Below are 27,034 nucleotides of genomic sequence, written 5' to 3' on the forward strand. Positions count from 1 at the left end.
ATGGATGGGTTTAGAAGAGATTTGCAAGAAGGGGGAAATGAAAGAGGCAGAGTGATACGAACTGTGCAGTCGGCAGGAGCTTTGGAGATGTTCACCTCAATAGCTATGGTGCAGCAGGAAGGGCCCTTCTTCAAGCAGACAGGTGAGAGGAAGGGCCTTGTAGAGAAAAGTAGGTAGGATCAGAAAGTGCAAGTTCATGGGTGCCCATAAAAGCAATGAGGAACGTTTTGACCTGAGCCTGTCTCAGCTGAAAGTCCACTGGAGGTTCTAAACTGTAGGTTTAGAAACCTCAGTTGCATCTGCTCCCACTTTTGCTAGTTGCCAGCAATGGATGAGCTTGGTTTTGAAGTATCCTTTCTCAAGGACTGTACTCTACCCTAGCAAGAGAAAATCATAAAACAGTTTTTAATTGCCGCTTGCCTAACATATGCCAAAAGTGGCATGGATTGCAACCTAACATGGCACCAGAGAACCAGCATTCCTATGATAGTAGCCTGAGAAGGTCTCCTAACTCTGGGAGGAAGCCACCGCATGGGGAGTCTGCATTTCCCTGTGGCTTGGCCTTGAATTCAGCATGTAGGCTTTTGTACCAGGCACCTCTTTAAGGAAAGGCAAATAATCTTGTCTTGTCACTTTGGAGCTAGAAGAAATTATAGAAAGCTTATCTTCCTCAGAAATCCTTCTGTTTCTCCTTCAGTCAGACACAATATGTAGTACCAGCCACAATCTGCACCTCAGTGTGTTCATAGGCATATTCTATTTTGTTGGAGGTTCAGGAGCTATTCCCTAATTCCCCTCTGCTTACGCAAATGTAAAGTAGAAGTTATGTCTTTGAGTTTAGTGAAGTTGCATGCCACTGAAGCTGGTGTATGAAGAAAACCAAGCTCCCAGAATGCCACAAGAAAACTCAGATCTTCTTCCTGTCTTGTCTCATTGTGAGCAAGTATGTGCAGAAGAGTGGCATGAGCTGTGCTTGCTGCCAGCCACCACAATTAATTACTACATATTGAGACTGGTTCACCCTGCACCCCTCTGTATGTTGCTCACTTACAGATGTTGACACGTGTCTCTTGATTAATTCAGAATCCTAACACATGCAGAGGACTCTAGTTTAGAGTCAGAGAGTCTTATAGAGCTCGATGTCATTAGGGATGATTTTCATACGCACTTAACTTCCCCTGAATTCCCTGGGTCTGGAATGAACTCAGTGGATGACACCATTCAAGAGGGCTTAGCTCAGGAAAGGCTGAAGAAAACACAAAACCCACCTCAGTGCCTACTGAGACTGAACTAAGGACAGCAACACTAGTGACTCTCCCTCTCCCATTTCCAAAATTGGAGGAAAGAGAGGTACTTGCTGTTCTATGCAGTAATTTGGGGGTAATTATAGATCATATTTCAGGGCACAAAATAATAGTCCTTGGAAGAAAAAAAGTTCTTTTCTCCTTTGTGTGGTACTGCATGGTTGGGTAGATACTGGCTTATCGGTAATTAGTGAATTCCTTTTGCAATTTTTGATTTGTGCTGGCATGGCAAATTATATCCAAGGTTGTGGCTCTCCTTCCACTCCCATCATTGTCAAAAAACCCCTCCAAGTGTCTGTAAAGTTGGTGGAATGAGATCAGCATAAAATCAGTGAGAGGGGGCTTAAGCATCTGATATTTAGTTTTCTGCAGCATACAATTCCAGTCAATTCCCAGGGATCCCCAAGGCTCCAGCCACATGCCCAGTTTGAAAGGCTGTCCAGGAAATGCTGGAATGATGCGTGGACAGCATCTAGCCACCTGTTGGCCATTTACCATACTGCTTCAGAGGATGCACAGAGTTTCTGAGTGCCTGAACCAAGTACAGATGATGTAGCCTAAACCAGTCTCTTTAGATTCAAACCTGCAGTTTAGTACCTCATTTCAGGAGGAGGACTCCATAATGGAAGCTTTTCCCTAAGTCCAGTCTCTTCAGACTCCCAGTGTAGTTTACCTTTGCTTAGGACCTCAGAGAAGATGCAAGACTTTTGGTTCAGCACATGAGTAGATATACAAAAAGGTATTACTGTGATTTGTGAAGCATCCTCTTGCTTTTTGTTGAAGGATAAAGTGATCAACCACCACTAGGAAAACAAATGTCCTAAGCACAGTGACCCCTACTCAGGCTTACCCGCTCCAGCCCGTTGAGGTGGAATAATTTGAGCCAGAGGAAACAGGTAAGTATCACTTTGCTCCTGCATCACTGGGTTCCTGAAGCAGGGAGCAAATGTCTCAGCCCCTCTGTACTCTCAGACTGATTCTCTGTCTTGTGGTCACAGAACCCCAGCAGGTTGTCTCATATTATTTATCTTGAATAAGCTTGTGTCTAGGATATCAGTTTTGAGTGTAGTACTGGTCTCCATGTAACAATCCTCTGTTGGTAGGTTTATGCTGCTCCTTTAGAGGGATGGACCTGTTATTGCTTTAGCCCAACTTGGAAGTCAGTGGGAGACTTACAGGATTCCATATTCAAAATGGATTGGGAGCAATACACACCGAACCTTTCTAATGTCCTACAGAATTTCTACATTGTACTGGCAGATTGTCTAAATCGTTTGCAAAGTCTACTGAAAACGTCCTTCAAGCAAAATGTCCACTATGCAATGACGTATCACCTAGGGTTCTTAAAGAAGATAAATGCTTCCTGATGACACTTGAGGCTGAAAGTTTCTCGTATATTATCAGCCAAACAGTTTATGTCCATGCCACTGCAGCGGTATGAATTTTCCAGAAATGTGGCAGGAGGTGGGGCTGGTGGTTCTGCAGGTGGCATCTTCACCCCCAGCCTCTTCTTAACTATAGCCCTCTGCACTGATGTGCAAGCTGCTCCAGGAGACACCGTCTCTCAGAAACACTGTAAATCTGAGACTCAGCCTGTGTGACCTCAGGGTTATTAAAGAGTTTCTGGCATTTGCTTGGTATGGAAGGAATTTTAGCTGGGGTGATTTCATCACATTTTTAACACAGATTGTTACTTTTTTCCTCCTTAAGTTTCCCTGCAGACAGAGATATCTCTTTCTTTCTTCAAGTGCAGAGAATACATATAGATAGCTGTTTTATTCCTTCACTGGGATGCTTGTACTTATGTAATCAATGAGGACACTCTAACATATTGTTTCTGTACCTTCTTTGAAATCCACAGAGCTCTTCTTGAGCCACTTGACCGAGTGCTTCACATCACTTTATTCCTCTGTCCATCATCTATATAATACTAGTGCCAATTTGTTAAGAATCAGGTTCAAAACATAAACACATTGCTTTGCAGAACGTATTGTGAATTATTTTAATGTAATGTGAGTGTGCAGCCTGTTGCAAAATAACACTGCTATTTGCAAAATTCCGTCTTAGCCCTACCATATGAGAACTAGGACCATATATATACTACCTAATACATACATGAGATATTTTTGCAAAGAAATGGCCATCTGACTCAGCATGCCAACCTGCACCTTTAAACTAGTCCAACCTCACTTTTTTGTTTGTTTGCTTATTTTTTGAGCAAGCCTTCTTCTTCTTCTCCCCCATAAAGAGAGGTGGTCGTCTTTTCTACAGTTTGCTTCAATTGTTTTTCTTGGTAACATATTCCATATGTCTACTATCTCCCCTTTTTGTCCTTCAGTAGCCTAGAGCATTTTCCTCACCAAAAGCTACATGGTTATTTTCCCAGGAAATATCATTGTTCCAAAAAAGATATTATAGGAGCAAATAAAACACATTTCCAAAATAGTGCTGCCAAATAGCAAAATAAAAAAATGCTCATTATTTTTGATGACAAGGATATTAAAAGGAAAAAAATGTGTTGTTTAAAAATAACCAAGTCTTCAATAGTAGTGCGGGAGGATATTGAATTAAATGGAATGTAATTTTCCAGTGAGCCCATCTAATCTTGGATTGAAACTATGGGTTGAATTAATTTTTTTTTCATTTCTGTTTTTTAAATCTATATCTTGTACTCCATTCCCAGCATTGTTTGTTACTATTTATATTTTATGTCGAGGGTCCTTTTTTCAGCTGTTTCTAAAACTTTACAAAAATGCCAGATGTCATGTTGGAAACCCAAAGCCCCAAATCAGGCCATAAATCACAACAAACCATAAATATATATGTGTTTTTATATATATATATATATAAAGGCCATTGTACTGTTCTTTCGCACTTCCCTTCTTGGCTTTCCTCTTCCCTCCCTTTACCACTCAAGCAGGTAGAACGGAAGTGTCTTACCTGGCGTGTTTACTTTGCAGACTCAGAGCAGAGCACTGGGTCAGACACAGAGGTGCTGGCAGAAAGGACGTCCTGCTCATTTGGCTCCCATTCTGACCTTACATCTGGTGGCTCAGGCCCTCAGCCTCCTCCACCTTCATCCATGGAAGAGATCCAGGTAGAGCTGCAGTGTGCTGACCTCTGGAAAAGATTTCATGACATTGGGACAGAGATGATCATCACGAAAGCAGGCAGGTAAGATATCTCTGGCTTTCTGTCTGGTTAAAAAAAAAGATCATAACAAAAAAAATTAAAAACTATTTTTTTTGAAGAAAGGAACCCTTTTTTTCTTCTTGATAAGCCAAAGGAATAAATATGCAGGAAAAATTAAATGGCTGTCAAAGTTTCACAGCTGTATCTCTTACTAGCTTTCTTAAGACAGGTAAAGTTGTTTCATATTACTGCTTGAATCAGTGGCTCCAAAGGAGAACTGGCAGCTGCAGGAAACTGTTGAGGATAATCTTTCCTTTGAGCAAATAAATCAGGAAATGATCATTGTGCTGTTGGCTGTACTGAATTTAAGATGAGTTATGAATTTGGGGGTGAGCCATTTGAGTTTCCTTTCAAGTTCCTAAAGCACTTCATGAGCCAGTTGATTTAATCTCAAATAGAGTGAAATTCAAACTCACCTTTGCACCAAATGAATGTCTTCCTGCAATTCTAAATAGATAAAATGTTAATGACTTCCTATATAAAAAATGTGCAGGCTTAGTGTTTCCCTCTGCTATTGCAACTGATACCACGTCAGCTGAGGTTAGGAAGAGCCACTAATAAGCCAGATTTTTTTAAAAAGAAAAACTCACCCTGCCATGCTGTTAGCCAAGGATAAGATCTTCATTGCTGTCTACTATTAAAAAATGGCTAGAAATCTGTTTGCCAAAACACAGCTTGAAGCTAGTTGTAAATTTCTGGATCCCTCAAACCAGGATTTTTAGCCATGTTTGCGTTAACATAACGTTCCTTACTTCCACCTAATGATGTTTTAATTCCGATTAATGCTGTGAAGAAAGAAGTCAGCACCACGGACAGAGCCGGTTAACGCGAACAAACCACGTGACTGTCCCAGGAGCTGTTCTGCCCCTTCCGCAGGCATGCAGAAGGGAATTTTGCCCAAGTTTTGGGGAAAAATCACGGTGCTCTACTGTTTATAATTTTGTTTCATGTCTGTGCTCTCAGAATTTGCCAGAACAGCTAGACTTTTTGTTTTACGTTCTTGTGCAGTGAGCACTATTGCTCTGTAGCCCCAGGAAGTCCAGATAATTTGAGGAAAGTTGTATTGGGCAAACAACCCAGATATTCCCTGAAGAAGATTATCAGAACCAGATTAGCTCCCGCTTTTGAATGTACAATCTCACTGGCACAGGACGCATCTTGCACCAGTACAGAGTTGGCTGCTGGTTTTGCCCTTCTGCCGCAAACAGAAAGAGGCAAAGTAACAGGAATGATAACACTTGCTATTATGCAACACCTTTTCTCTGGAGATGTCAAAGCAGACACAGAGAAAATTATTATTATCCTCTTTTTATAGGGGGTGAAACTGAGACCTAAAGAGATTAAGTGGTCTGGCCAGCATCACTAAATACGACACTGGCAGGACAAAGTTCCTTGCTTCTGACTTTGTTGTTGTGGTGCCTGGGCCATGCTGTCTCAGAAAATTAAAATAATATATCGTTGCCTGTTAGATTAACTATAATTCTCTTATGATACATGGAGTAGATAGACTTAACAGCAGCATAAATATCTCGAAGCCCACCAACACCAGTGCACACTAAAATGCCCAGAGCTTAGTGGTCCGGAGATGATCTCAGCAGCTCACACATTTCTGAATGAAGTAGCTGACCTTTCTGGGATCTTAAAAAGCCATACCCTGATTACATTTTTTAAAAAAAAAAAAGTCACCAAAAAAGTTGCAACACCAATGCCACTGCAATTTTACAAATTGTTCAACGCAACTTCTCACAAAAGACTTGACAGCATTGGCAGGGCTCCTGGAGAAGGAAGGGTTCATGAAAAAAAACACAGTGAAATATTCTGGGGAGATATAACATGATGAAATTAAATACTTCGGATCAGTTCAAAAATTGAAAAATTTCTATTTGGTCAGACTGATGCACATATACAAAAAAGATTCTGTAGTTCCTTAAAAGTTTTTAGGAAATTAGGAAATTTTAGGAAATATTGAATACATTGCTGTTTTTTTTAAAAAACCCCAACTTTTAATGGAAATTTGTCATCTACTGTCTTTGAGCTATAAACTCCTATTTGTTGATTGGAACTATGTATTTTGACACTTTTGATATAAAACTATTGTTCTGACATTTATGAATTGAAATGTTTCATGTCAGCAATGGTTCATGGAACGTGCCATTCATGCTGCCTTTCTGACAAATATGGCTGCCCACACAAAATCTATATAGCTACTAAATATATGTATTTTTTCTGCTTGATGATGTTCTTCTCCAGAAGTGATGTCAACAATATTGGAGGGAATTTTTTCTTTTCTGCTGACTACATTTGTAGGTTAACCATTGCAAAGCATAATGAAGAATTCGGCAGTTTCTTTAGGTAGTACTTCTGTTTATTGGGGATGATCCTTATAGATATGATAAAATTCACAAATTAAATGTTTAACCTCTCAGGTTAAACATTTTTCTTCCAGAGAGGATGTGTCTGTGATGGGTGAGAGCTGCGTCTAGCAGTCCTGTTTCTCCATATGTGTTGCATGATATATGATGCATCCCATAGGTTAGATTGTATGATTTCTGGCAAAAATAGCAGAACTGGTGTTATTTCCTAAAGATTTCCTACTACTTATTGAAATTGTGAGATATGCACAGTGCAATTTGCAACTTCTTCCTTCCCCAGGGAAGATTTTGCTCTTCTTGTTGCTTTCTCTTTGGAAATCCTGTTTGAGTCCTGTAAGGCCTTCTTGTTTTGAAAGCCCTCATAATTACAGACTCAGTTGCCTATAACTACAGCTGCTCCTTAATTTTCTATGACTCCTAAGGCACTGCTTGGTTCCTTCCTGACCCCACAATGTCTTTCTGCTCTTACTGTAAGAGTACTGAAATGCTAGTTTCTAACCTACATTCTCATTTCAAACATATTTCTGGAGCTATATCCTGCCTACGTCAGGCCTACTACACTTTTTAACTTTCAAACTCCCACTCCCACTCCCATTTAATTCTGCTTTGTTTTTTCTTTTCTTGATGCTGTATTTATAGATGTCTTTTTTTGTTTGTTTCCATAAACCTACTTCAGTCCTCTTAGAACTTTTCCTTTCTTCCTTTCCATCAAAATGTTGTTATTCAGAATTTAATAAGACGCTTATAACAAGACACCTTTGTTCTTTGTGCAAAAGGTGCAAATAGTTTTCAGTCAGCTGCAGTGCATTCAAATCTGCAATCACCTTTATCTCCTCTTTGTTTGAAAGGCAACCTTAGACTCTGTATAAAATAAAATAAATTCAACTCAAGCCCCAGGTCGTATTGATTTAAGCAACTAGTCCTAAAAAACCTCTTTAACTCTTTTTCTCTACACTCCTTCACCAACGGTGATCGCACATGTACCTTGGCAACATCAGCAGAGGAATTTGAACCCCTCCCCACACCCCTACAATCCCTAGCTAAAGCCCACGGTCACCTGAGCTGCAGGGGTAACTGTTAGCTAACTGCTGCATAGAAGTGCTGCCCAAAGGGGAAAGCAAAGTGCACTTATTACTGGGGGGATACGCTACAAAGGGTGCCTGAAGTCCTGCTCTGGAAGGGAAGCACTGCCTACTGTTTATGGAGGTGGTCATACAAGTGCAACCACGCGCACAAGCACAGCCAGGATGTATTCCTCTGGGGACCCAGGTTCTACCTGTCACAGAGCCAGGATCTCATCTCAACAATGAGGGAAATGATCTCATCGGTCATATCATAGTTACCATTTCTGTACTGTGGGATGGCTCAAACTTAAGTGCTGAGGCTGGGCTCAGTAATAAGAGTGGAGAAGGCCAGCAGTGAGTGGAACAGGTGACCTTGTCCTCTCCTGACTCCTCTGTGCCTCCTGATAGGTTAAATGGTATTTCGTCTGGAGTTTCTTTGCCTCCGTGAAACCATGAGTCTGAGTTGTTTAAATGTGTACTCGGGGCTGTTTACATTACCAAATGTTTTTTTTTTATTTGCAGTGGAAGGAAGGAAGGGCCCCACAGTGCTCTTTAGTTAGAGACAGCAGTAGGGATTTTTTTTGCGAAGTTCTGTTGATGCTGAAGGGGCCCATGGAGAGGACTTCTCAGAGTGAGGGCTGGCAGGCTACAGCTACCAAACTGCTGCCCAGAGGTCCTGGCCCAGTGGGCTGGATAAGGTTTCTCCAGCTTCCAGAAAAATGTCCCCTTTGGGAGCTACTGAGAAGATCTGCTGGGCTCCCTCTCCCTCGTAAATAATAAACCCTTTTGCTCCCAAACCCTACCCTCAGCCTTCCTCTCAACACAAACATCTCTTCTACATGATCTCTCGCTGCAGAGGGAAACAGAAAGGCATTCCTCCCTTGCCTTGCCTTGCCTTGCCTTGCCTTGCCTCACTTTCACTCCTCACAGGTTTGTTTTTATAAAGAAATATACATTTGGCACCAGTCTTAAATGCAAGGAAATATGATGTATAAAATAGCAATGATAACTTCAGGCTGCCCTGTAAACTCATGCACGTTGTAAACACCATACACACTTAATCTGCAAACCTAAATCAGACTGTTTTGCAGAGTTTCTCAGTCAGATTTTTTTATGACTGGGAAATGACTACTCTGTCTGTTACTGTCCGTAGACAAATTGTCTTTTGCTACAATTGAAAAGCACATCCCTTCATTTTAGGGTTTCCATTTAGCAGATGTCACCCTTAAGCAAATTTAATCTTATTTAAGTTAAGTTGTTGTTTACGCAGTGTGTAAATCATTACACTAAACACTCATGAAAACTATACAGTAAATTGTCAGTCCTTTTAAACTCTCGTCTGACTTCTGCTCACTAAGCTGTCTGTACAAGAGTATTTCCAATGTCTGAAGAGCTTCAAGAAATTGCATTTGTGTTTTGAGACAACCTGCCAGGTACCTTTTAATTTCTTATCCCATAATGGGGAATTACCCTCCCTAAAACTAAGCTGTGAAACAGAGAATGAATTTATGTTGGAAGGGATCTTTGGAGGTCATCTGGCCCATGCCTCCACTCAGAGCAGGCCAACTTTGAAGACAACTTGACACAAGCTTCACGTGTGCTGGTTCGAGGGGCAAGGGATAACAGTTGGCACCTTGAGACTCCTAAGGGTTAGAAACTGAAGCTTTACGCTGTTGGGAAAAAAAAAAAAAGTCCAATTTGAGGATATACCTGTGATCCTCCTTCTTTGAACAGTTTTCACAAAGGAAAATTGAAAATTGAGCTACATTTTTGTGTTAAATGAAAATTTTAAACCACCACAAAAAAAAAAAAATGCTGGCTGCCACAATCCAACTACTTCTTTCTATTGCTGAAAGTTCCCAAACATGGTTCTTAATATCAGTACTCTACTGTGCAACACTATTTTAGCAAATACTGTTTTAATCAAGCTTTAGAGATCTTTATATATCATTAATTTTCTTCGCATTCAGAGTTTCATAAACCCCATTCTTGTTATGGAAGGAGACAGGAATTGAGTAGACTGAGGCACATGGTTGTTACAAAAATGCTTTTTAAAACACTTCTAAGTGGTCCTAAAATAATTGTAATAACTCATTGCTAATAACTAATAGCTAATTACATAATATATGTAATAACTTATTATATCACATCATATTTCCCCTAAAAGGGTACTGTGTGTAAGTTCACAGTCTAAGTTTAGGAAGAGTCTTTTCCTGCAAAAAAAATAACTTGATCATCCCAAACTGCTGCTGATATAAAACCTCCTCCTAAAATATATCAGATGTCATCACATGTTCCCTATGAAAACAGACGGCCTTCATGTCTGTAGCTGTTGACTATAAAGCTAGCTGATATCTTTCTAGATGAAAGGTTCTTGACTGTTTATTAATACAGCCATATTCAAATGGCCTGAATTCCTTCCAAACCTTTGAGCCTCCCATTTTCTATAGGGCTGGTGCCTCTGGGGGGCCAAAAGCCAGCCAAGAGGAAACACAGAGCACAGGGACTTAACCAGGATCACACCTAAGTCGCCACTGTTTGCCTCTGCCTTTTCCATTTTCCCCTTTCCACACAGCAGTGCTGCTGGAGACCTGCTGTGACAGTTCCAGGCCACATCTTTATGGCAAAGAAATCTGAGTTACTTTTACACCCACAGAAAAAGAAAAACAGTCATAATTTACAAAACTTTAAAAGTACACTTAAACCTTAAAGAAAGCAGTGGGATCAGCCGAGCTCTCTCCGATCATTTTAGAGATTAACCTCTAAGCCTGTTGAATGGTCTGCGGTAATCTTTTACAAGGTATTTAATAAGCAAACGACCCCACAGGCTATACTGCAACTTTACACGGGGCTGCAAATTTGGAGAGAGCTTCTTGGGACACACAGCATTCAATTTTCCCAATACAGTGTGCAGACTTACACCCAAAGAGACTCAGATTTAATCCTGGGTTTCTCATCAACCCTCTGAAACATGACCTACCTCTTAAGCTGCTCCCAAGCCACCTCTCTTCAATTAAGGAGAGCTGGGCTGTAAAATGCCACATCCTGTACCCATTCGGCTTGGCAGATTTAATGAGCCATTGTGGTAGAAACAAGGTAATGCCCTCAAGCCACCGAAGACTAATCCATTATTCCTTTTTTCCCCCCAAATCATTCAACTAGCAAACTCACACCAACAAATCTGCTCTCTCCTTGAAGGGTTTCTGCAGACAGTTTTTCTGACAGTTTATGTCTCTCATGACTCAGGTTAGTTGTGCTCCGGCAGCTGTGGGGTGGTGCTCTCCCCGCCCCCCACGATAAATGCCCTTTCCAAGGCAGATGCAGTTACTAATAGGTCAGAACTTTCCTTCTCAGTGGCCTGAAATGGAAGAACTGTGGGTTGAGCGAAGGCTGAACACCCACCTCCTCCTTCCCACCCTCTTCTGCAAGTGGGTATACGTGGCCTGGATGGGAAAGAATAAAACAGCTTCACATCTCTTCAGTGCAAAGTTTGACAGACATGTTTGGAGATGTTGATATGAGCTTGCCTGTTTTCTTCCTTCTACAAGCTGTGTACACTGGTAATACTGTGAGAAACAGAAATGTTGGGAGGAGATCTAAATCTTCTCTGACATTTCATTGCTCCTCACTAAATAGAAAGGAAATTGTCACAATGGGTTCTAGGGATGGCCCCTAGAAACAGTGGACAAACATTTCTTGTACACTTTTCCACAATTTCGGCATTGTGATTTTAAATTCCCCTTTAGTATCCTCCTTCCATCCAAACTACCCTAATTCCATAAGCATATAGCTACTTATCAGAGGACCAGAATGTAATTTTCTATAAGCATCCAGTACTTTTGGAGTTTCTCCTACCAAAGTTCTGTATCTTCTGGGCAGAAGTCATGCAATCGAGTAATAGCATCCTGTAGGACCTTAGCTCAAGGTTTTCTCAGATAAGGGCTGAGAAGCCACTCGAGTAGAGCTTAGGTTTGAGTTAACAGTTAGTGAAACAACTCAGGATTTCTTTCAGTGCTCTGCTCTGCTGCTCATTTCCTTTTGCCCTTCATCCCATTCTGCTCCTCAGATTTTATGGAGATGTTAAAATACTGCATTAGTTGCAAATATAATATGACATAAACAATTCACTCAGCATGCTGTTTGAGGGCAATGTAGGATGGCAATTGGACTACTGCCCCAAAAAAATTTTTAAGAAGGAGAAGTTATGCCATAGTCGCAATAACATTCACATGCTTTGAGGTTAAGATTGTTCTGAGCTGTTCTCTTCTGAAATAATTGCCTAGCTACGAACACCTCCAGAACAGTGACTAGTGCACAGCAGAACTAAACTTGTGCTCAGACAAGAAAAGAAAGGCTGGGAGTTGATTCTTGCTGGTGTAGAGTTTCACAACTTGCCTATCGGGAGAAAATGCTTAAGACAGATCTGGGTAATATGATGTAGAAAAGACAACACTTATTAAAAATATTCCACAAAATACTACTAGGACTTCAAGGAAACCATGAAGGTAATGCCAGTGTTTCTGTTAAATGCGAAATATATGACTAATAAACAGATTAATTTGAGGGACATTTTTTCTTAACTAACTATAAACATAAGAGTGAGGGGATCTTTCAGGATGATGGATTTGCTTTAAATATTACTCCAGTACTATCAAACTCTATACTGAAATGTGATTTTCTCAAAAAAGAGAACTAAAGTGATCCTGCGTTTAATGGAATATGAGAGAATAATTATAGATGGATGGCCAACCGGAAAAACAGCAGGAAGAAGGTACACTGCCCATCCTAGAAATGTCTACAGAGGACAGTTTGTGTGGGGCATAGCAGAACTGTCTGCTACGAGCTGGGAACAGACAGAGTGCTCGACTGGGAGTGTTTTATTGCTACCGCTTTTCTTAAGAGGGAAACATTTGAAGATTCAAACCACTGCCAGCACAGTCTTTGCTACCCACACCAAGGCCAGAGGAGTCATGCCAAGAACTGGGCTGTGTAAAGTAGCGTTCTCCTGGTGTCAGAGAGAGGTCTAAGGAGCCCCTTCAGCTTCCTTATTCACCATTTTCTTCCTTATTTCTACTCTTCTTTTCCTAGGAGAATGTTTCCAGCCATGAGAGTGAAAATTACAGGCTTAGATCCCCACCAGCAGTATTATATTGCCATGGACATTGTGCCTGTGGATAACAAGAGATACAGGTAAGCTTTTTAGGCGCAGAGGTAGGAACCTTGTGATAACTGACTGTCAATGACAGCCTAGGAAAGACACATGCCATTATACACCATCGCAAAGGTATGCTGGAGGAGACCATGTTGATTTACACCAACATAGTTGATTTGACCAGAATCATGAGACACAAACCCAGAGGTTTAATATATTCTCTCGCACTTTTCGATTGAAATCTTGCTCTTCTCAAATAGCAGTTTTTAATTGGGGAGGTCCTCAGCATGCATTTCACAACTAACATGATTAGCAATCACTGCCTGAGGGAACTGATAACTGGAGTTATCAACGGGGAGTCTGGACCCTCTAAAACTACTTCAGCAAGAAAAGAACGGAATCTGAACTAAGATGGGCACCTCAGGTCTGGCCTGAACTGAATTGGGTGATTTTTGTTTTAAAAGTGTTCACTGTTTGGCGCAGCAGCCGCAGGGGATATGGGCCCTGACCTACAGTATGGAGACACTGAGAAACTCTCTGGTGAATCTCCACCACTGAGCCGAAAGACAGGAAGAGATTTCTGTAATATTAATGGGCTCCTGATCCTAAAAACTACTCTGGAAAACTCATGGCCCTCTGCATCCCAGAAAACTATCCAGACAGAGGTGATTTATCTATACTCATTAAAAGACCCCTGAGAGCAAGCCTTTTCTCCAAATAGCCTTGACTGCACCACATTTCAAGGATTCAAGAACTGATTCTCTGCTTCAAATGCTAAATATTACATATTTGCTCTCAGATTGTGCAGAGTGTTTCTCAGGAAAATGCTTTTCCTGGGAAGCATCATGGTAGTGTCTGATACTCAGCTAGATATTTTGCCCCTTTCTTTGGGTGTTCTGACATTAACGTAGAAAATAAATATATTGTCTTACACTTTGTTTCTGTTCTTGTTAGCTTGTGCAGCCACATACAGCAAACTAACAGTGAAAGGAACACATTCTTTTTTTTTTTTTTTGCATTTCTTTTGAAAATACATGAAATGAGTCACTGTTTGTAGGTAAGGACTGAATAGCTTGGCAGAGCTGAGGGAGACCCAATGAGGGGCAGCACAGGGCAGAACTCAGAGGTGTTCGCAGGACTGTTTGTGAAATGCCTTACACTGAAGGAGCCGCAGGACAGAAAGAAAAAAAGTGTCTAGGCAAAGATGTGGTAGAGAAATTTATGGCATATATAGGATCGCTAGGTCAGGAACACAAAAGATCACAAAAGACCAGGAACACAAAAATAATTTTTTACTCTAATCCCAACATTTGTAATACTATATGGAATTTCCTATTTCGCAACATTTCAAACCAGAAATTCTGTTTTATCAATTGTTCTAGTGGATTTTGCCCTTTCTGGATGAAGACACATGTGTTTTGCACAGCCTGGTATGGCAGCCAGCGCAGATTTCCAGAAATTTCAGGGCATTTATTAATATTTTCAGAGAGGGCTTTGTTTACCCGTATTTTCTAGCCTCTTACTCTGGCTCAGAGAGGGTTAAGGAGTTGAGAAGGCACATGTGGCAGAGTTTTACAGGGCAAATAACCGCAAAGGTGGTTTTAATAAGGAATCAAGTCTGAACAAGTGGCTCAGGGGTAATCTGGCTTTCATTTAGAAGGTAGGAGGTTGCAATAAACCACATTCTCCCCTGACTGCAAATGAGAGCTTGGGCTGCGTGCAGTAGGGTGGCAGGGGAGGGGGAGCCCTGGAAATGTTCCTCCAGTGAGTGAGTGAGTGAGTGGGTGGGTGGGTGAGTGACAACTTCCCTTAGCCATCACCCCTTCCTCTTTCAGGTATGTGTATCACAGCTCCAAGTGGATGGTGGCTGGCAATGCTGACTCCCCAGTGCCCCCAAGGGTTTACATCCACCCTGACTCGCTGGCTTCTGGAGACACCTGGATGAGGCAGGTGGTCAGTTTTGACAAGCTCAAGCTGACCAACAACGAACTTGATGATCAAGGCCATGTAAGTTAGAAGCTAATCCTGGTGTCTACTACCCCAGCCTCACTCCTCTCAGATTTGAAAGGGTGCTGCTGCCGCTCCGATGCTCCTGTGTCCTGCTGGGCACGCATGCCGGTAGCCACTCCCCAGAGTTACGGAACTTTTTCCCCCACTTCAGTGTTTTTTCTCAAAATGTTGCCTGACCTTATAAAGCAATAAAGCCCCTTTCTCCCTCGAATGGGAGTTCCACTTTGACGTGGCACCTGCATATAGCACAAACTTCGTCTCATACAAACTTCGTCACATACATACTTCTAAGAAAAGAGTAATTTTCTTCATATTAGCCCTTACTGCACCCCTGCTTCCTTGTACCTCTGGATGTAGTGTAGACGTTTTGGGGAAAAAAAAATTCTTTTCCTTCTCCTTTTGTTTTTCCTTCAGATAATCTTACATTCAATGCATAAGTACCAGCCCCGTGTTCATGTCATCCGCAAGGATTTCAGCAGTGATCTTTCTCCTACAAAGCCAGTTCCTTCAGGAGATGGGGTGAAAACCTTCAACTTCCCTGAGACTGTCTTCACTACAGTGACAGCCTACCAAAATCAACAGGTAAAGCTGCATGCCTTCAGGCTCTTTTTATGTTGGGTGTTCATGAAAGTACCAGTGTGCTCTTTGTGTTTAAGACATTAACTTCCCTAAGAAATGTAGCTCAAGGAGAGTGTACCTTTGACAGGCTCACTGTTTTTTTTTTCTGCACAAAAAGAAAATGCTTGCGATGGGGTAGTGTGTAGACATGAGGTATCTAGCCAGAAAACCATCATGCAAATAAGGTGCCTGCAGATTTTATTGTAAAGTAAGTAGGTGAGATCAACCACAGAGATGTATTGTGTTCACCTTTCCTTGCTGCCTTGTGGTACAAACTACAGTGTCCTGTCCCCACCATAATTTTGAGGCAGTACAACTAGTCCAGATCTGCTATCTCACAGAGAAAACACATGGGTTTTTTTCACTGCTAAAGTGAAGGAAAAAGTTTTATAGAAGAGGAATCTCATCAGTTTGCTGACAAAAGAAGCCTTTGAACATAAGCAGCAGCAGTCCGTGTATTGCATATGAACTAAAATTCTCATGCATAATTCACGTTTGACTCAGATCTTGCACAGTTCCCAGTGGAGAACGTTACCATTGACTCCAGATATCATAAGGAAGAGATGTTGCTACGGTGGGATCCTATCTGAAGAGACCTTGAATACTGAGCTTTGTTACTGATCTACCGTTTTTCTTGAACTAGACTTCATGGCACTCAGAAATGTAATCTCAGTCCACACTCGTGTTTGATTACAGAATGCCCTGTCTATTTTGTCAAAAGATATGTTATCTTTCAGAAGAAATTAATGGCTAGGAAAATGTGAGCATTTGAGAATGTAAGCATTTGAGACACCCGCAAAGAAAGGAGTTTTGGAAAGGGCTTGCTGTGGATTACATGTTTGCTCCCCCTTTTTCTTCAGTGGCCAGTGAAAGATGGTGTCCTAGTCTCTGAGGAGGAGGTGGCCTGCTTCATGTCTTCTGCAGGCATGTTCATTGCACACATTGAGAGCTCCTTATATCCATCCATTCCCTTTGTAGTCTCCTTATGTATCGCTCATCTGCCAGCCACCTCTGCCTCAGGGATTCCCACTAACCTTCACACCAGCTCTGTCATGCTTTGGGCTCAGTGTGCTCCTCTTCTCTTGTTCGTGTACACATACCCTCTGTTTTATTCTCAGATGAGAGATGCTGTGCACATCCCATTTCCCTTTCCTGCCATTCTCCTCCTTACGGGGGTGGGTGTTGTGATGGCATTAAAAGAGCTGTGTAAGGTAATTTTTTCCCAGAATGTGAAACAGAGTCTCAGTTGGTGAAGGTTTTTGCTGTGTTAATAGTGTGTCCACTTAGAGAGCAGAAGGTACTGTTATAAGCTAGAATGAGGGTACAAACCGGCTTGGAAGAAAAAATAATCTGTTATCAAGCCTGTTAGGAAAATAGGTTATACAGTTTTCTGCTATAAATTGCAGAGGAATCGAATTGGAAATGGCGAGGTAAATATTTCTCCATGACAGCATCTGTGCTTATGGAGAATGAATTCATGAACTCAGTGGACGTCATTATATTTAGTATTCTTGGATTGAGGGACAAACCCATGTCAAGTCAGCTTAGGGCAGATTGTCACATTTAGCCTGTGAATTGTTGCAGTTTTTATTTTGCAACATGTAAGAGAGAGCACATGTGCTAACAGTGATTGCTTCTGGATACCCATTTCTAACTTTTTCTCAGTCTGGTCCCCTTGAATTGACTTAAATCGGGATCCAAAATGGATCAACTATTCCAGCAGGAAAAAATATTGCAATGCAATGGTGGGTTTGCTGTCATTGCAGCATTTGACATTTCCTGTACACCCCCCGCCCCACCCAAATGCATGTACTCCACAAATTTTAACTGTAGACCACACGTGGAAAGAGGATAGAGAAAGGAGAACAAATGTCCGGAAAAAGGCTGTCATTCTTCCCTCATGACCAGACCTATAAAACATAATTACACAGGTAAGGGAGGTGCTAAGGGAGGGATCTCTGTCATAGGTAAGCCACCTCACTGTAAAGAAGCATTGAAATGTCTTCCTGTCTCTCTGAATTCCAAACATTTGGGGGTTTTGTCCAAAAAAATTTGGGGGAGGGCATTTTTATAATACCAGTAACGGAGATTCTGGTGGGTTGGAGAAACCTTTTCATTAAAAATAAATTTAAATCCTCTGAATCTGCCTGCATGCCCTCCAGTGGCTGTAAAACTTTGCCTTACTGGGAGAAGCATCTCTGGAAACAATTGTAAAATGTTAGCAAATCCACCCAGAGGGATTCCCTCTGCTGTAATTCCATCCTCCACAGAACATATCTGTCTCTGTACACGTAAGTCCCAGGACAGCTGCAAAGTCAGGCTAGCGGAAATTAAGTTCACAAATTAAGCTTCTGCAAAAATAGGAGCTGCATTCCAGATCTGAGGTTAATAGCCAGAGTAAGGGCTTGGTTCTGACAGAAGCAAAACACCTGCAAATCCGCTTCAGATCAGTCTGTATTAAACTAGTCCCTTTTGAGCAGTTTCAGCAAAAACATCTCGAATTTGATGGGATCTGGAGGTCTCTCTCCCTTTTTCACTCCAGAGACAGGATCTTTGGGACAAGATGAGGCTGGCAGAAGGAACCTCTCATGCTGTACCAGGTTGGGGAATAGCGGAGAGGGAGTATGATAACACGGGCTGCACAGTCAAAATCCCAATATTATTTTCCATACTTACCAACATGGAATTCACGTCTAAAAATAAAGCAGGAAGGAAGATTCCCCAAAAGCACTCAGTCCAGCTGTCGTCCTCTTTGTTTAGAGGAGGGGAAAAAAGAAAAAACAAAAATAAGTGGTTTCCAGACCAGAAAACCCTTGAACAGGCCACCCAGATGCCGGCCAGAACAGCAGCACCTTGTGCACGTGACCGGGTGGCCAGCTGCCGTCTTTGGAGGCTGTAGCCTGTGCTTTGCTTGGCCTTTTCTCCTTAGCATTGTTTGAAGGTCCATGAGTGCATCCAGCTGCCGTATATCTAGAGTGTTGAGGCTGGGATAACCCAGATACCAGCCAAACCTGAGCAGCATTACTGCTTCCCGAACCACACGGCCGTTGACGAGTTGTAGCTCCTGGGGTTTTGCACCTGGGTCCAAGACGCGTTCCTCCTTCGGGAACAGCCTCGCAGCCCCAGTGCTGTGCCAGGTTTCCCGGTGCTGCCAGGTTTCTGCCTCTGGCACTGTTCATTTGCTGAGCAGATAATCTGTCATGGATAACGGAAGGGCGACTTTAATGTAAGTCTGGGCAAATAAGTATGAAAGATCATCACGCAGGTGGTTTGGACAAGAGTGGTAATCATCAGTAATTTTCATTTGTTGAAAGAAAAAGATTTTGAAGAGATCACCTAATTATCTTTTTCTTCCTTTGTAGATCACCAGATTAAAAATTGACAGAAACCCCTTCGCTAAAGGTTTCAGAGATTCTGGGAGAAACAGGTAACAGGAGCTTGTTTGTCTTTCCTCACTGATCTCCTCTCTCCTTCCCCTGATGAGGGCACAGGGCATGCGTCTAAGGGTGAGGAAGGCGTTTTGTGATCCTAATTAATTTTTACAGGAGAAGTTTGCCATACACTAGTTCTTAGAGGAATTAGGACTGTTTTACTTTGCCTAAACAGATCCAATGTACAATGATGGCTTCCTTAGAAAATACTTTCCAGGTTAGACAGCTAGACTGACCCCATTTCTTTTCAGAAGTTTCTTCCAGTGCTGGTCCTACCTCTGCCTGGATCCTGCAGTCCCAAAACCTTGAAAGAGGGTTTTAGCATTCTTAGGCAACGTATCTGTAAAAACAGCTTATTGCTTTCCTGCTTGACAACATTTGTTCTGAGACTTTTTTTTTTTGCTGTCATATGTTTAATTTCCTGTTCACTGCTACCTCAATACCCCTTCCGTCACCACTACTTTCAAGGCTGTTTTCACTGTATATATGTATTGCTCTTGTTTTTATTTCCTGCTGGATAATTAATTTATTTATGCTCACTTCTATTATTTTCATGTTCCTTTGGGCTTTACCATTTGTTGTTGAGAAACACAATTAAAACATTCTTTAGCATCTCTGATAAGTTATTAGTAAACTGTTCATGTATTAGTGGTATGGTGCCATGATATCCAAAGAATTAGGTAAAATAAATGAACTTCTAAAAATACTATAGAGTTTCTTAAAAAAAAAAAATTTTTTTTTGTTACTAAAATGAATAACAGAGATAGAAAAATGGGGGGCTGCAGATTGTAAAACAGACAAATAGGTCACAGGCTAAAACTCTACAAAATAATGAAAGTCGTAGGAAAGAGGACCTAAACACTTTTGCTTTATTATACACAGAAATGGTATGAAAGGCTGAAAGGCAATTTTTTTCTTTTAATTTTCACAGGAAATTCCAGAACTTGGAGACAAATGCTTGCTTTACATTAGAAGAAAAAAACGAGTTTCTGTTAGGTTTGCAGGGTAAAAGTGCAAAAATGTTCTGGTTTCAAACTATTTCAGTTTTTCCTCAGCGATGTCAAATGGTTTCACTTTGTGTTGCTTAATTTTGTCAAGATTTTTATGAAAAGATTAAGTAGAACACCTTAAACATTATTTAGAATGCATTGTATTTTAATAACACAATAGTAAAACAGGAACTTGAATCCAAAAACTTTTGTATTAGTAGAAGACATGACCACGTTATCAAAAAAGAATAAGAAAGTCCAAACAAAATGTTGCAACTTCTTCTGCTGTTCATGAATGCAGCAGAGTGTGCAGCAGATCTTAGTATTTCAGATCTAAATGATGTGGGTATCCTTTAAATCAGTGTGACAAAGGCTTTAAGCATTAAATTAATTATAGAATTAGACATATATGACTATGTTACAAGAACCCTAGGGTTGTAAAGCAAGACTCTGAGTGTGCAGACCAGAGTGAAAGTCGTGTGCACAGCCCTCATTTGCTGGCCCCATGGGCACTGTAATTCAGTTTTTACTTGCATGCTCCTCTTGTGTGTGTTCACCAGGACCGCTACCTCATTTATGGTGTGGTATGGGAAGCGTTCAGTGAATGGGCAACTGGCCAGTGTTTCCCATCACCCGTTTAAATGCTACACTCTCCATGATCACAAAGAAGGCATCTTACTGACCTAGCGACTTCCTAGCTCAGCTCCTCTGTTCTCATCTTACTGGAGCTATGCAAAAAGATGTTACCACCTTTATTTAATTCCCGCCGTGAGCGTTAGTTCTGATACTTGAGGCATATGTGACTTTTAGTCTGCTCTCCTCCCCTGCGTGGGGGAAGTAGTATGTGCCCCGGGTACAAGGTGTTCCCTGTGTGCAGAGATACAGCTGCACTGAAGGCTGGGCTTAGAAGAGGGATTGATGCAGTTCCAGGTACATGGTGGGCTAGATTAACGTGGAAGGCATTAATAAGGTCCCAGCCCAGTGAATCTGGACAGTTTCCTGAAAAGGTTGGGAATTACTGATCTTTGTAGCTCATTGATTTAAGAAAGGGCAGGAAATTGCTACACGGCTGCAGCTGTGGGGAGGGCTCAGTAAGGCTCTCTGCTGATGTAAAGAGGAATTAAAATCTTTAAGGTATTACACATCAAAGAGAGCAGCCTGAGGCTTTAGGAAGAAAAAATAGGCAAAGGTATTTGCAAGCATATATAGCAGTCAGGCGCCTGCCTCACAAGCAGTGGTCTGGCTAAGGTTGCATCGCTGTTGTCAACTAGCAGAGGACACTAAGGCTCAGCTGCTCCCTTTAAAGAGGACACATACATAGACGTACACATAGGAGGGAGAAAAGCATCAAGGTCCAAGCTGGTGTGGAAAGGACTCTCCAAATGGGACTTTTAACTGTGCTGGCTGGCTCCTCTTCCCCTTGTGACTTTCTAATCTCAACAGGATCAGTGGTCAATCTGAGTGACGATCATGATGCTCTATAGCTTCCCACATCCTCACAACAACTTCGGTCAGCTACGGTGCATCAGGCTGTAGCTGGAGAATGTCCCACTGAAAATGTAGGCCTCCTTTGAAAAAGAAACAGGGTAATTTGAAAAAGGGGCCATTTGTGAAGCAGGCAAGTGTAGTATATGTCCAAGCGGTTTTCTGTATAAGGTGTTAAAAGAAAAAAATAAAAGTGTGGCAGCAGCAGGGGCCACAGAATGTCTGAGGCTGCTCCAGGGCATCATATCCCAGCGACATCGGGATACTGAATCAAAGCCATGGTTAGAGTTTGCCAGCAAATGATGGAGAAAAAAAAAAAAAACATTGGAAAAAATAGAGCATGGTGGGAGAAGAGGAACTCTTAGGCCACTTCTTTCCTAGGACATTTCCTTTCTGCTTTGTGTTGAGGCTTTTCCATGAAACGGAGGGGGATGTTTTTCCTTCACTTATTCTGATATTGTTTCACTGTTGTTGCCTGCTGCAGAAATTATGGGATTGACTCTTGTTTTTAAAACTAGTTTCCCACTTAAATCTTTCACTTCCATCGGCTCACAGCCTTCCTGTATGGTTCCTTATGACTGTGTTCTCCCTTCATTAGTACAAAAGACTGCTAAAAACCTGCTGCTCTGGGACACCCCATCATGACGTAACTGCCTGTATCCATCTGGGGGAGCGATCTTTTCATGGACCCCTTCTTGGATCTCCTTCAGTTGTTTGCATGGTTGTCTCCCTTCACAGCTGACTGCCTCAGTCCTTGCGTTGGGAGAAAGAGCAGTGAGGTATTTCAGAGGGAAGGATGCAAATAGCTCAGCAGCTGGATGTTGTTCTGCAGTCTTTGAGCACTCAAACCGTGTTAACTAATGGTGTTCAGCAGTCTAGCCATTAGCCTTTATGGATTAGGGAGTTAGCCTGTGTTAGAAGGCTGAGTCTTAGTTCCTGGTTATTAGAGATTCCCTCTACATGATTTTTGGTCCCTCTCTGCTTTATCTGCAAAAGCACGTGAAGCATCTGTAAAAGTGAAACAAGAGAACTGGTCCTGGTGGTGAAAGGATACCTTTGTAACGTACATACGAGGCAGGTATTACTTGGTTGCTTTCCTGAACTTCAAGAGATTGAGAACCAGAGTTTTTGACGTATGGAGCTCAGCTAGCCAAATGTTTGGGTAGTGAGGGTGCAGGTTTAATGCCACAGAGCCTATTTTTGGAGATTGAGTAAAGTTCACTTGACAGTGGGATGCTTGTGGGAGCTCCTTATCCAGGAGGAAGCCAGAAGGGACAACAGTCAGGAAACCCAGCAGGGTGAGGGAAGAAAAAAACCTAAGCTGAAGGCAAGCAACAGCGTTTTCCTTTCAGATGTGGGCAGCTGAGGTGGATAAAAGTTGTTTGTGTTGGAAATGCTCTTTGAGCTTTTGTCTAGGGTAAGAGAGCCAGGAGGGTGCTTGGAGCCAATAGTTCGGCTTCCCCAGAGAACAATGAAACAATGACCTGAATCCTGCGTGCAGCGGGAATGGCAAGGTCGGCCATATGGGATGGATTATGGAGGTGCACAGATAGCTCGTACATCTTTTTTCATTTTTCAGACAATGGAACTGTTTCATTTATTGCCTATTATTAAAACTTTATAGCACTAAAAATAAAAAAATGAATGAAAAAGAGAGAGCGAATTTTGGATACCTTTTAAAGGACTGACCTTATTAAAATAAAGCTGGCAGTGAGTCCTCTTCTGATACTTTTTTTACTTGCTTCATAAAGATGGTGTGAGAGGGGAGGGTTTATGGCCTGATAGACAGTTTGAAGTAAATTTCTCAGTGCAGTTCTCTGGAGGAGAAAGTGGATGCCACATGGATAATATTCAGCACACTTGGTACCAGAAGCCTTCACCAAAGCCCAAAAGAAGTTGCTGAGATTTCAGAAATGCTGAAAAAAATTCTTTTTTTGTCAGCATTTATTGCTGTCCCAAAATGTCTCCTCATTGGCCAGGTGGGGTTTGTTTTCCCTGTTAGGGGCTGGAACACCCACAGAATGGCCCTCCAGTATTTCTGCTGACTAGGAGAGCATTACCTTTCTGTCCTATGTTGGAGGTCTGTGATGTGGCTCTGGATGTCTTGGTACCACACAAATGTCATAAACTGCTGTGGGAGAGAGGGTTGTTAGAGTTGACAGCAATGGAGTTTCTTGATTCTCACCCCCTCACCCCACCATTTTTTTACAACAGGTAAGGAAGAAGAAAAAATATATATTGAAAAGTTAGGGATAGAGTTGTAAAATCAGTCATGCAAAAGTGGCGTGCATTCTGACCCAAGCTGTTTTTGCATGGCTGCATGTTGTTTTTCTTCAATGCTCCATACGTGGGGTGGTAGGTGCCTATCAGGTTAGCGCAAGAGGCTGCTGTCTCGTGGATGGAATAATGCTGTCTCATGCATGGAATAATCTGAAAGTTCAGTAAGGATATGTTCTGCTTAGATACTATTTCAGAAACACTCACAACATTTGTTCTGCACAAAGATTAAAAAAAAAAACCAAAACCAATCCAAACCAGGAAAAAAAGGATGATCTATACAGAGACCTAAATTTGTGTATAGGAGAACTGGACATTGAGTTCAGTCACCCACATACTTAGGGAGGGTGTTTTATAATGCATGTTCAACATGTGCACACCTCTGGGAGAATAAAGGACTCTCATTTGGGGTAGGAAGAGGAAAGAGGTGAAAGAGGTGGCTTTAAGCCACCTGTGGAATTTGGCATCTATTCTTCAGGTAACTGTGGCTGCAGTGCTGCCCAGAGCATTACACGGCAATCTGTGTACCCAGTGAAGCCACAGTGTTGCTGCCAGCAGTTGCAGTGTGGAAAGGGGAGGGTGACAGGAGCTGTGTCCACAGCAAAGGAGCTGTTCTAGACCTGCTCCCTCGGAGCAGGAGGAGGTGGGTCCCTGGTGGCATGCCTCCTTTCCCTGGCATACAGGGCAGGAATAGAGCAGCTTTGCAAGCTGCTCTGGCACACTCAGTGCTGCCATTTACCCTCTGTGGGCCCTCAGGCACAGTGGAGTCCAACCCCTGAAAGCAGTATGTTATTCCTGATTTACTCTTTTATTTCTTCTTTTTATTATCTCCTGACCATTCTCTTTTTTCCTTTTCTTTTAGAAGTACAAATTACACGGTACTTGCGAGAACTGTACTGATACAGGGGAAAGTGGTAGACAGAGAGCTCGAAACTTTGAACTGTGAGTCAAGCTGAGCTGAGAATGATGCAGGCTCCAGGCAGAGGCAGGGGTAATAGCTTTAACCTGCCTTTACTGCTTCCCTGAGCCACCTCCTGTTAGGGGTTGGATTTTACTGGAAGGGCAGAACTAGAAGGCAGATGCTGGTGCAGAGTGGGGTTATGTGCATGGGGATCTAATGACTGAGCCAGACTGTGTGAACACCGGTTTTAGTGAGCTGGCCTCCCTACTTCCCCGCACGATCCTTGTGGCAGACGCAGAGCAGCTGGATTAGCACAGCTGGAAATTTCAGTCTGCATTTCTGGATGTATTACTTGGTTTTAATCATCAAGGCAGGGCCTTTCAACAGTAGGTCTTGTTGCATTGCGACTTGCTCGGGGCATTTTATGCCCCTTGGATATAGGGTAGCAGAAGGTCCTCCCTCAGTGTTTGGGCTGGGGATTGTTTATGAGGCTGCAAAAAGGTACCGTTCTCTTCCCAACTGCGTGTGTTGAGAAGCAGATGGAGTCTGAACATGTGTGGCTTTCTCACACAGGGAGCGGAGGAAATCCTGTGGGTGGTACCGGTAGTCGAAGAGCTGCTTTTGCACACAGAGCCCAGCTTAGCAGATGGGTTCACATTCTGCGCTGCCTTGCTGTCTCTGAGCTCCATGAGCTGGCAGAGGCCACTGTATTAACCAAATAGTTTTGTTGTAATGTGCTCAGCGCTAGTGTGAGACTGCTATGCAGAGATGTCTTCTGTTTCTACTTCTAACAGCTTAGCAGCTAATAAACACCATGCAACAACCTCTCTTCTAAACCTCCTCTTAAAATACAGAGTTTGGTTTGCCAACTCCAATGTATTTAAAGCATCCGAGCTTCCGGGGAGACTTTGGAAAGTTAACTGACTGAGTGGAGGCACGTGCAGAAAGACATTTTCAGAAGCAAAAGGCAGCTCCAGTATCAGCTCAACATCTGATGAGAGGCTCTGGGGATGTTAGAGCCTTTTGCATTGAAAGGGGATATGTTCTCGCATTTGATGAAGCATCTCTAGTTGTGTTCGGTCAGTGCGAGGGCTATAACTTACTGCTGGAAAAGAGGCAGGGAAAGGCGAGGAATGGGGAGCTGAGCAATGTGCAGCTTCCACAGAGGGGAACCTTTCCTGGGAAGAAACTCCAGGGCGTTGTCTCGTAAAGAACATGGGGGCCTTTCCCTGATAATGCATTTATGTCCTCACTGAGCCTGTGGACTTAGAAACTTTCAGCAGAACTACCATTCTGTGGTGAAAATCAGAACAAATGTGAGACCCCAGCCCTTCAAGAAAACTGAGCAATGTGCAGCTTCCACAGAGGGGAACCTTTCCTGGGAAGAAACTCCAGGGCGTTGTCTCGTAAAGAACATGGGGGCCTTTCCCTGATAATGCATTTATGTCCTCACTGAGCCTGTGGACTTAGAAACTTTCAGCAGAACTACCATTCTGTGGTGAAAATCAGAACAAATGTGAGACCCCAGCCCTTCAAGAGGAAAAGTTCTTGCTTGATTTTTGGCTTTTTCTCTTTGGTACTGTCTTTGCGGTGAGTTAGGGACCCAAAGCAGAGATGGCACTGATCTGTTATAAAAAACCTCTTATGCATTTCTAGTTGAAGTCCAAAACCAAGGAGATTCCCTTTTGGGCGGCTTCCCATAGCACTTCAAAGCAGTGTCCAGAACTACGAGGTGGCAGGGAAAGGCAATTCCCAAAATCTCTCTGATTCTGAAGGCTGAATCCCAGACCTCCCTCATTTGCATCACAGCTTGCACCCACGAAGTGTGGAAGCCTTGAGGAGCTGATGGTCATGTGTCCCCTGCAAAGCAGACAGAAAGTTTGGGATCCTTGTTAAAAAAAGAAAAAGGTGCTGGAAGACTGTTAGGAACTTTTGAAATCTTGGGCTGGGGAGACTTCATTTTACTCTAGTGGCTAGCACCTGTGCGGGAAGGCTGGCTTGAGGAATTCACAGATGCCAAGGTGACCTTTCGGTGGCTGCTGGCAGCCTGTCAGGCGAGGTCGGAGCCCTCTTCCCCCGGCATTGATACCCTTGCCAGCTGACTGACATTCTTCTCTCCTTGTTTTATTTTCATTGCACAGGACGGGGCTGGAGGCCATTATGGAGACCTATGCCTTCTGGAGGCCCCCCGTGCGCACTCTCACCTTTGAAGACTTCACTACCATGCAGAAGCAGCAAG

At 42.5% G+C, this 27,034-nt stretch overlaps 1 protein-coding gene across 1 annotated transcript; it reads left to right on the top strand.

The window, feature by feature from the left end:
• LOC104080247 (T-box transcription factor TBX15-like) lies at positions 1 to 27,034 on the top strand (the record flags this gene model as incomplete). Its single annotated transcript, XM_009582571.1, has 7 exons — positions 1 to 142; positions 4,265 to 4,478; positions 13,021 to 13,122; positions 14,920 to 15,091; positions 15,509 to 15,676; positions 19,075 to 19,139; positions 26,937 to 27,034. Coding segments are annotated over exons 1-7 (961 nt in total), but the record flags the coding sequence as incomplete, so codon positions are not given.

Source organism: Fulmarus glacialis, unplaced genomic scaffold (assembly GCF_000690835.1).
Source record: "Fulmarus glacialis isolate BGI_N327 unplaced genomic scaffold, ASM69083v1 scaffold34807, whole genome shotgun sequence".
In the NCBI taxonomy this organism is placed as follows: Eukaryota; Metazoa; Chordata; class Aves; order Procellariiformes; family Procellariidae; genus Fulmarus; species Fulmarus glacialis.